We start from the raw sequence: 11,813 nt of genomic DNA, 5'->3' as shown, positions 1-11,813 counted from the left end.
CATCCATTGCAGATTGAACAATTGAATAAAAGAAAAGAGGGAAAAATGTACCTGTATGAACAGTCAAATTAAATTATACTTAAATCAACAGAGAATGAAGATTATGAAATTATTGTGGAAGAATCTAATAGGTAATTTGTTTTGAGCAGATATTTTGAATACACAACTGCTAATGTTTTATTAGGAAAAAATCTCCCCAAAGCTACAGTAAGACTATCAAAAAATTCAGCCAATGTAGGTTAAATGTTATTCATAGTTTCACAATGCCCATGGTATAGTTTGCAGTATTAAAATATACTCTCTATTTCACCATTTTGTTTTGACATATCGCTCAAATACAGTCTTCCTCTCCGTAGCTTCCTCGAAGTGTGCAGCACTCACACTGTTCGCCAGCATTCTCTGTCGTCCCGACTACTCTTTGGTTTCGCCTTCACTTTCAAGTTGCCTACATATTTTACGACAGAAACAATCAATTCAAACAATATTTTCTTAAGTGCTTTTCTACAAAAGTTTAGTCTCATCTTGAGTTCCGACCTCATATCAGGGTCAGACACTCTGTGAGGATCTCCTAACACTGAGAACATCTCCCACCCAGCAGTCAGCACACACCTCTGCGCATTCCCCAACAGGAGAACACGCACGCTAATATCTTGGCGTGAGTGAATGATATGATATGTGGACTATGTGCCACGAAAACTGTTAGGAAAAAAAGCACACCAATACAAATGTACCAGAAGGTAAACTGAGGCTGGTTTCACATTCATAACATGATTGGTTAAATATATTTAAGCAGTTTTTGCCATTCACCCTTTCCCGATTCATTTTTATTAAAATTATTATTTGCTTCCCTAAACAAATGTACTTCATATAAGTTTTTCCACAATAAAGTACACCTAATATAAGAATATTCCTTTGACATACCTAAGTATTAACTACATTATTTTAACTTTTACATATTACATTTTATTGCAGCAATTTCATGTTAATTTTTCAGTTCCTATGAAATATGTTACTTGTTATTTATATTCTTATTGACTTAAGTAAGCATATAATATATATCTTATTAAAAATAAAATGAGGGGCACATATAAAAATGCAAAAGCAGAAATTATTTCATACTAATTACCCTGAGATATATAGGACAAATATAATATTTGTGTTTATTCTTGAAACAAATTTTACAGTATTTTCATGCTATTAAAGAAAAATAATTTGTTGCATGCATTGTGTACATAAACCTAGGCTGTAGCCTACATTTTTCAGTTTATATATTATATATCGATTTTTAGAAATTTTCACCTTTTAAGTGTTTGAAATTACTTAACTATTGAAAAATGTTAAACTCCATTAAATTTTCCCAGAACTTTTAAAGAAAATAATATAGCAAGTTATTTTCAACCCATTAGTAATAAAAAGCAAAGCATTAGAAATGAACACATATTAGAGAATTAGCATAAACAATCAAGGCGGTCCACCCTTTGTCGGTTTGTTTGCTGTGGTCGCTGTGTGTTGCTGTGCTGCTGGAAGAGATGCTGCTGGTATTTCAAATGCCAGAAGGTCACCCAAGGGGACATGTTTCTGGGGAGCTTCGAGGCAAAGAAGAAATAGGCTGTCCACTTCTGTGGGAATAGCCACTGAAAAACTTATGAATGGAAGTGAACCCTTGTGAGATACTGAGAAAACCCCATAAAAAGAAGCCGAACATTGTCAGAGATGGTGCCAGAAGATGGGTCCCTCGGGCCAGAAGGCACTCAGAATATAGTTGAGGAAGAGCTGACTTCTCAAAGTGCAATCAACCATAGTGACACGGATGGAGTAACGCCTCTGTGACTAAAACCTTGGGACCCTCATTTGCTGATGGACACGATTCAAAACAAGAAGAAATAGCTGCAAGCATCAATTAATCAAGGCCATTTGGAACATACAAAGTACTAATCTAGGCATATGGAATAGCATTGGCCATTTTGAATCAGAAAATCATATGATTCACTATGCCGGGAATAAAACAATTGGGAGGAATTTTTCATCTTCAAAAAGGCCATTTCAAGACCTATCTTGAACTACAGCGCTGTCTGTGATAGGTCCTATTCCAATTCTAGTGTATATAATCATTACAACTATTATTCAAATTTATGCACCAACCACAAATGCTAATGATGAAGAAATTGAAGAATTTTACCAACATCTTCAGTCCAAAATTGATCAAACATGCAATAAAAATACATTAATAATCATTGGATATTAAAATGAAAAATTTGAAACAATGAGGAAGGTACAGTAGTTGGAAAATAGAATTTTGCACGACCAATGACTTGCACATAGCAAATACTTTTTCAACAACACAAAAGCATCCATACTTATGGATTTCTTTAGATGGAACATATAGAAATCAACTTGACTACATCTATAAGAAGAGATGATGAAGAAGCTCAATATTCGCAGACAAAACTATTATAATGAAACGTTTAAAGGCCAAGAGTTAGAAAACCAAAAGGAGGAATACACTCAGCGTATCTTAAACAGAAAGAACTACAGAGAACATTCAAGTTTGGAGTTGCAATACTGAAAGATTCTATGGGCAAAATATTTAATGATGGAGGACGCCTCAAAAGAAGATGGAAAGAATATAGAGAATCATGGCACCAAAACAATTAATGGGCATCCGCCATCAAGAACTAATGATGATATTGAAGGAGGTTCAAGTGGCATTGAAAGAATTAGCCAAAAATAAGACTCAAGAATGAATGAAAATGTCTTCACAAGCTAAGAAAGCACTAGAAACATGTATCTGTGCCAAGCAATTTGGAAGACAGCCACTTGGCCACTTGACTGGAAGAGATCCATGTTTGTACCTATTACCAAGAGAGGTGGCCCAATAGGATGCTCAAGTTATAGAACGGTATCATTGATATCAGATGCAAGTAAAATGTTGCTGAAGATCATGTAACAATGGATGCAGCAATACATTGACAGGGAGCTGCTAGTGGTTCAGGCCAGATTTATAAGAGGATGTGGAACAAGGGATATCATTGCTGATGTCAAATGAATGTTGGTTGAAAGCAGAATATACCAGAAATATGTTTACTCGTGTTTCACTGGTTATGTAAAGGCATATGCTTGTGCGGGCTGCAAAAACACTGTGAATAACCTTGAGAAGAATGGGGATTCCGGAACACTACATTATTTATGTCAGTTTGAAGATGTATGAAAGTGTAGGGGTGGAATCCAACCTGTCAATCATGTCACAGCCTGATGATACCCCGTTGAGGATGTGTCTTCTTATAAGAGGGGGAAACTGAGAATCTTCCCTTCTGCCTGACCCTTTGCCTACCTGCTTGCTAGACGTGGCTTATGACTCTGAGAGCTGTAGGCACCCTGTCATGTTTCCGCAAACCTTGGATCCCAGAGACTCTGTACCCACCACCCAGTAGCTTGTGATCTTTATGCTTTCCACATCGCCTTTCTGGGCCATTGCCTACAGAACAGTGAGTCTACTTATGAACTCTCATTGGCCTTCTTGACTTGAGTTGTACTAGGCTGGGATCCTCTCTTGCTATATAATTCCTTCTTGATATAAATTTATTTCTTATACATAGATGAATGTCACTGGACTTGTTTTTCTAGACAACCTGGGATAACAGAATTGTGGCCATATGGAATATGTACATAGATCAAAAGGTAGTTGTGTAAACATCCAAGGGAATCTACTTCATGGTTTAAAGTCAGGCTTGTATTCGCTCAGCACACTCATTCTATCTACATGCTAAGAAAATAATCAGAGAAGCTAGATTATATGAAGAAGAATGCATTATCAGGTTGGAGGAAGGCTTATCAACAATCTGCGATATCTAGGCCAGCACTAACTTTATTGATAAAAGTAGAGAAGACCTGAACCACTTGCTGATGAAGATCAAGGATTGAAGCCTTCCGTATGGATTACAACTCAACGTAAAGAAAACAAAAATCATCATAACTGGACCAGTAGGTAACATGATATCAGAGAAAAGATTGAAATTGTCAAGGATTTTGTTTTTGCTTGGAGCCACAATCAATGTTCATGGAAGCAGCAGTCAAGGGATCAAAGGATGCACTGAATTGGTTAAATCTGTCTTGGAAGAAAAAGACCCAGAGTGTTCCTTAGAGGCAAGGAGGGTAAGCCTCGGTGTCACAGCAGTTGGACATGTCATGAGAGACTAATACCTGGAGCAGAACATCATGCTTGGTAAGTATCAGGGAAGTGAAAATGCGAAGGGCTTTTGACAGGAAGGATTAACACAGCGGCTGCATGGAGAAGCTCAAACCTAAGAACAATTGTGAGGATGGCACACAACTGGACAGTATTTAGTTATGTTGTACATGGGCTCTGAACCAATTACATGGCTCTTAATAATAACAACAAAAAAATAATAAAAGAGGTAGAGACTAAATTAGGAATCAATTTCACTAACCCTAACAGTCCAACTTGTTACAGACTGTAAATTGCTGGCCTTTAAAATTTTTTGCTCACTATTGATAATATTAATGGTTTTAGTTTTAAGTATTAAATTTCCATATAAGGAAAAATTATTATATCTGAATTTTCACTAGTCATATACAATATGGTATTCATTATGCAATTACTAAATATATTAAACTTATAAATAATAAATGAAAAATACAAACTCAATATACTCATCGCTTGTATACTCTTCTGATCTCCATTTTTTTCTTTGCCTAGTAACTTTCACCAATACAGCTATCAATATTCCGAGAATAATGAAAAAGGGAATGAGCAAGAAATATGGCCATCTCGTCGGTTTGGTACTGTAATCAATATCAATGTAACGGCTGTCTAGGAAAGAAAATGCCAGAGATTTTCAAGTAATCATTCAGGATCAAAGAAAATACTTTCACCTAACAGAGTTTTGTGCTCCCTTTAATATAGTATGCACTTGAGTTGCAATTGAGTTGATGGTTCGTTAGCGCCCCAAGTGGGCAGAGTAGAACTGCTCCATAGATTGTCCAGGTCTGTAAGTCTTTCGTGAACCTGAATGCCACCTTCTCCCCACATCAGTAATCTTTTATGCAACTGAATATTTAACCACTTAACCTGGTTCATTTTAATATAGTCACACTTGGAAAAAAGTAAGCATAATTAATTTACTTCATCTGAAATTACAAATTAACATTGAGGAAATTAATGTGATAGGAAAATGTACACGGGCCTTTTTCAAGGGTTCCTAATAACTTCTGCCATCTGGCAGACATGTGCTGGACCCAATTCTTTCCTAATTACATCCATGCTTTACTATGATGCATAACTCAGAAATGGTTGGAGTACTCTTAACATAGTAGTGAACTGGTGCAAGATTAATATTGTAATTCATTCCTTAAATGTGATATGGGAAGATCAATATAAACTTAGGTGAGCTACGTGAGGGTTCATTTTGATAACATTTTAGTGCAGATCAAATTGAGTGCTCCTTAAGCCTTGCACTCCCCTGTGGCTGACCGAATAGCCCATCTCTTAGCCCAGAGCTATAAGAACCAGGAATACAGTAAAGCCCTATGTAGGAGTCAGGGTAGCATAATTGGTTAAATCCAGGGATGCTAACTGAAAAGTCAGTCGTCACCCACCTAGGACAAAAGACCTGGCGATCTCTCACAAAGATTACGGCCTAGAAAACCCAATCCCATCCTATAGGACAGGGTAGATCTGGCCACTGTGGGTTTCTGAGACCACACAGCTTCCCGGGGTCGGGAAAAGAAAATCGTTGACGAGATGCATTGACGCAGAGGATACATCGATAGGTTCAAACATAAGAACAATCTGAGAGCAATACAGACCGGGCAGGCTTTAGTTCTATTGTACATCGGATCGCTGTGACCCACAGCAGACCCAGATCTACTAACAACACATCTTGTAGGTGAGCCCTGCTTTGTTGTTCTTTTATTCCGAGTTAATTTTACAATTCTAGGTACTTCTATGTCAATTTCATAACACATTATGAATTTCTTTTTTAAAATGTGTGCTTTTATGATTGGATTTTTAAAAAATCTATACTTTTTTTTTTAGAATTGATGTCTTAAAAACAAGTCTTCCAATAGATAAGATATATTTCTCTTATTTGAGTACTTAACATTTCTTTGCTTCTTTTGGTAAGTGTAATCTCAATTTTTATATAATGTTCTAAATGGTCGTTTATTTCAAATTGACTTCCTCTGGCCAGGGCAATTATATAACAATACAACGAATTGCAAGTATCATCTTTCAAAAGGTATCATTTCTAGAAATGCATTCCTTATGATTTTCTGTATAGCTTAAGCAACACACTGCACATAAAGCCAGCCACTCTGCACATAAATTTCATTCTTTTGAATATTTCAGCTTTTATTTCTTGTTTCCTTATTGCACTGGCGAGGGTCTATTGTAATATATTAAATAGATGTGAGAGGGTCAGACATATATTAGCTTCAACTTATTGTTCATATTGATGTTATCTATCTTATTAAAGAAGTTTTCTGCCACTAGCTTGTTGAATTTTTTCTTTTGATCATGAATGATGTTGAATTTTAAAAATAGTTTTAAATCAAGTAAGACAATAATATAATATTTTATTTGATGAATAGCCCAATGTAAAATCCTTACATACTTACAATTCAGCCCAATTGGTCTTCATTATTCTGTTTAATATTTGTCTATATATGTATCTATAGTCATTTTAAATTAAATATACAATATTTTGTTAAGGACTTTTGTATCTATTTTCACGAAGTTTATAGCTCAGAAATTTTATTTTCTCTTTTATAATTCCCTAGTTTGGGTTTTAGGGGTACGTTATTCTCATTCACCAATTTGATAACATCCTCTCATACTATGTTACAAAATATTATTACTTCTGTACAAAAATTTGAAGGAATTCATCTGTGAAGGCATCTGGAAGCATGGTTTTCATTTGTACATTTTTTACTCTTGGAGGTTTATCTTAATTAAACTCAAAGATCCAGGAAGCTTTGTCTTCTGTCTTCTTTGTTCTACTGTTTGATTTACACTTTCTTTCCCATAAGAAATTTCCTTTTCAAAGATGAATAATTTTATTGGCTGACTTCCTGCCTGAAGTTAATTGGGGGTCAGATCATTATGCAATATCTCCATCATCTTCAGGCTAAGGGTATAATTCTTTGGATGTTTTAAATCATTATTAGGCTATGCATTTTTAAAAATCATTTTATTGGGGGGGTTGTACAACTCTTATCACAATCCACGTATCCATCCATTGTGTCAAGCACATCTGTACATTTGTTGCCATCATCATTCTCAAAACATTTTTTCCTACTTGAGCTCCTGGTATCAGTTTCTCATTTTTCCTCTCCCTCCCCCACCCTCCATCATGAACCCCTGAGAATTTATAAATTATTATTTTTTCCATGTCTTACACTGACCAATGTCTCCGTTCATAAGGATATGATTTTTAAAATAGGTTTTTTTTTAATGAATCAAGTTTTAAATGAACTCACTAAACAAGGGCAACACACATACGTAAGTGGCTTTAAATAAGATTTAGAAAAAACATATTTGTATAATAGGCCTACGAGAGGCTGATCTGATAAATCCTACTGTGATTCTTATCAGTGTTATTATATAAGAGTGTTTTTGTTTTTTTAATGTTGCAGTCACAGAAATGTTTATAAGTCTCCTTATCTAGATGAATGGGTAAGTTTCACTTCAAAATATCTGGAAGTTTAAACAGAGGAGTTTATAATTACATGATTGATTTCATCTTTATCTTTGGCATTTAAATATTGTATTTAGCTATTTCTTAATTTTAAAAGCACATTTCTTGAAAAGACAAGCTATGAGTCAGTTTTATTTTCAAACAATATTATTTAGTTTTTTTAATGTTTTCTTTATATTCTACTTGAAAATTGAACAATTCTTTCATTACACTTACTGTGTTTTCTCACAGATAGCTCAGGAAGACAGTTGATGCTGTTTGTAATCGCCAAAAAGAAAAAAAAATCTTGCTAGCTGGAACCCTGAGTTCTGTTTTCTACATCACTATGTGCAACAGGAATGCCAGATATCTACCATATTATAATAAAAGAAATCCTTTCTCTAACTTCTAACAACGTGTTCTTAAACTCTCCTTGGAGACCAATCACTCATCTTCTACAGACAATTTCATGAAATGCTGTAATAGTCTTCAGCAGCCCTCCAGCTTCAACTCACCATCCACTTCCCAAACTAATACCAAGCTTTTTAATATTCTTGTTATGGAAACCAATCACTCTAACGACCAAGTTAGTGATTATACATGTATACTGCTCAGTAAGGAAATATCCCAAAGCCTACTAATGTAAAACAATCATCTCATTTTTTCACAGTCTTTGGGAATCAAGAGTTTGGAAAGGGCTTAGCGTATGATGGCTTTTTGTTTGTTTCAGTGTAGTCAAATTTCATGCATAAGTATTGGTTTACAATAGGATGAGTGTCCTAGAAATGAGAATTCGAAGAATAAGGTCAGAGCAGGCCCAGCTTGTCATTTCTACTCCTTTTTATTGACCTGGTATACCAATGAGATCACCTGGGGTCTAGGAAAAGAGCAGATTATACTGCTCATTGGAGAATCTCTTGGGTGTGCATGAACAGAAGGCAGTCTACATAGTGTAAAGATAAGGTACTGCCACCAAACTTTTACTACTAAAGTAAGACTATCTTAATTATGTATTAAATATATCATAATTTTAATATTATGATGTATCTGCTATTTTTCAGACGACACATGATGGCATATATACTAAATTCAACAATTTCTACATGTACAATGCAGTGACACTAATTGCTCTTCGAGGTGGACAACTATTCCTGTCCTACTTGTCTGAGCTAATTCTCTTCCAGTCACATAAACTCAATGCCCTCTAAGGTTCCTATGTTTTTCTTGGTTTGCCATTGTTGACTTGATCTTATACAGATCGCTCTTAAAATGGCAACAATGCTCAAAGTAGACATGTTTAAAAAGTTAATCCTTTCGTTGTCAAAGTATTTTCTGATTTGAATATTTTATTGGTACTATGTTTCCAGTATTGACAGGCATGTCAGAATACAGGAAAAAAATGAAGCAGTGTAGATTTTGGTTCAGTTCTATGGGACACAGACGACGCAGGTGAACTCTGGCTTTCAGATTGCTGGCCAGAGTCCACTTCCTCCCCTTCAGGTTGCTGTACCTGAGTAGAGCAACCTGGGGAGATGGTATTCTGAACTACAACTGGGATTGCAACTTCCCAAGAAACTTAAAAGATCAAAATATTGGTAGGTGATATTTATTACCTATGGGTCCTAAAAGAGATAAGCCAAATTATTATCCCTGGTACGTAATGTTATATCATGCTAGATGACTCAGATTCTGCCCTGAAAATACTACAATTTCATCCTGTCCCTTAAGCCTAACAAATGGACTGCTGATGTTTATGGTCCCTCACCCTCATCTGATTGGCTTTGCTACCTAATGCCTTGAAGAACTGAAACTGCTTAATGTTTTCCTGGCTGGATTCTGATTGGTATATCTTACTTATTATATATGTTTCTCTCTGGAAGTGAATAATATGTTTCTCTCTGGAAGTGTTTCTCTCTGGAAGTGAGAAACATGTTTCTCTCTGGAATTGAATAATAAATTACCAGAGGTCACTTATTTTATGTCTACATAAAATCTAAATGTGATGAATAGATAAAGTGTCATTTATGAAATTTAATAAATTAAATATTATATTTTAGTATATTTCCAGTTTATAATTAATACTTACCAGGGGTAATGGCATTTGCTGTAGGTGGATAATTCCCACTGTCAATACTCCCACCAATCCATGTTTGGTCTACACTTTGACAATTTGGAGGTAAATAGGTAGGGTTACAATGACAGTTCTTTTTATTATTGCATACCTGAAACCAGGAGAAATAAGACTTGATATGAGAAGCAACTAAAGTAATATATGTTCAAGAATTATATTAGTGAATTAGAATTAGAAGAATTGTATTCAAGAATTAGATTCCATGTGTTTTCATTTATATGTATGATAGATGTTATACTTAACATTAAACAAGTGTGATTTCATTAATGTCTGGAAATTACATATGTTTAAAGAACTGTGTACAGGTGCCAAGTTGGCATGTGGTGAATTGTGATGTTTATTGTGCCAACCTGGCCAATAAACACTTGGGATTAATAAGGTTGCAGTTTAATTGAAGGGCAAAGAGAAGGTCAAAACAGTGAGCCTCACCTTTCCGTGCCTTGCTCTCTAATGATTGGAGTAGTGTGTGGCTGCCTTAGCTGGTTCTTTGCCTCAACTTGTGAGCTGCACTGCCTGTGGGACACCCATCCCGTGGACCGTGTTGCTATAGTTTGAGGTTCCTTCGAGACTGCTTCACTATACTGTTTGTGTAAGCTAGGGACTGTTGGACCCTCTCGTCTGGCTGTTGGTGACCCACTCTGCTGCTTGCTGCCTATGGGCAGACTGCATGTCTTGCTTTACAGAAGGCTCAGATGTCTGCTTCCTTGACTTGCACTGACAGCGCTCGTGAGTTGAAGGACTGCTAATATATTAACTGTCTCTCGGAAGTGAGTTGAACTGAGCCCTCTGTCCTGCTCTGTGGACTAATTAACTGTTTATCTTTTCATATAGTATATATCTATGCACATATATAGAGTATCTAGCCATATAATATCTCTCAATATAAATTCTATTATTTAAGAAATATAGAATTGTACTGAAGTCAGATAATACCTGTCTGGACTGATAAAAGGACAAACCCATCTGTCTTGGAGGAAGTAAGGACAGAGTGCTCTGTAGAGGCAAGTGTTGTGAGACTTCCTCTTATATACTTTGGACATGTCAGGCGGGACACAGTCCCTAGAGAAAGACATCATGTTTAGTAAAGAAGAGGGTCAGCGTCAATGAAAAAGAAGAAGGCCTTCAAGATTGACACAGTGATTGCAGACTTGGGGCCAAGCAATTGCTAGGATGACTCGGGCCCATGCCATGCTTGCGTCCTGTTGTGCAGAAGGTGGGAATGAGTTGGAACAATCTTGAAGGCATTTAGCAACAGGCAGATGTGTGTGTATTTGACTGGGAATCAGTCTCAATGATCTGTATTCTCTTGTCACAGCATTGATACTTACACCCTTATTATTGCACTTTGTTACATCACAGTCATAATTCAAGTATGTAGATGCAACACATTTCATATTTTTGCAAACCTTAAAAGAAAACAGCCAAAATAAGTAAACTGTCATCCCATCTAGATTTACAATCTAATTAAACGGATTTATTTTTATGATGAATATATGGATTATTGCACTAATAATGAATGATTACTCTATGTCCAGCACTAGATGAGACTTGGATTAAGTAGAATTAAAGGAAACAACAGCATATTCCCAGCTTATAATGGGAGTATGGGATGCAGATACAAAGTATATTAAAACACAGATAAACCTGCAATACTTGAAATGATAAAAAATTTTTGACACCTTCAAATATAGGGAACTTATCTGATATGTGGCAGCAGTGAAGTCTCACTGAGGGATTAGTCAGAAGTGCATGATAAATTATTTGTGGTACAGTGAACAATTTTGGAAATGGGTTTTCAGTGAAAAATTATATATAACTCGAGCGTTTTAAGGGGTCAGTGTGGCTGATGTACAGAGGAGAGACATTCATTTTATAATCCAGTATTTTTTGTTCTTGATGCCTTGGGATTTAGGGCTGCTCTTGGAGTTATTTGGGTCAATTATTCCAAAAACTGCATTGGATAGACTACATCAACTTTAGTTTCTTTT

At 35.8% G+C, this 11,813-nt stretch overlaps 1 protein-coding gene across 1 annotated transcript in view; it reads right to left on the bottom strand.

Moving 5' to 3' along the window:
- Positions 1-411: 411 nt before the first annotated feature.
- The window catches only part of ADAM2 (ADAM metallopeptidase domain 2), a 114,826-nt gene continuing 103,424 nt past the window's right edge, over positions 412-11,813 (bottom strand). The window contains exons 16-19 of the mRNA XM_045286860.1: positions 11,154-11,231; positions 9,781-9,916; positions 4,672-4,831; positions 412-445 (exon numbers count right to left, since the gene is read on the bottom strand). Coding sequence (XP_045142795.1) covers positions 412-445; positions 4,672-4,831; positions 9,781-9,916; positions 11,154-11,231 — 408 coding nt within the window. The remainder of the gene's footprint in view (positions 446-4,671; positions 4,832-9,780; positions 9,917-11,153; positions 11,232-11,813) is intronic.

Source organism: Echinops telfairi, unplaced genomic scaffold (assembly GCF_000313985.2).
Source record: "Echinops telfairi isolate 266 unplaced genomic scaffold, ASM31398v2 ScPeMD7_9;HRSCAF=40, whole genome shotgun sequence".
Lineage (NCBI taxonomy): Eukaryota > Metazoa > Chordata > Mammalia > Afrosoricida > Tenrecidae > Echinops > Echinops telfairi.
This window is presented reverse-complemented; position numbering and strand designations above follow the sequence as displayed.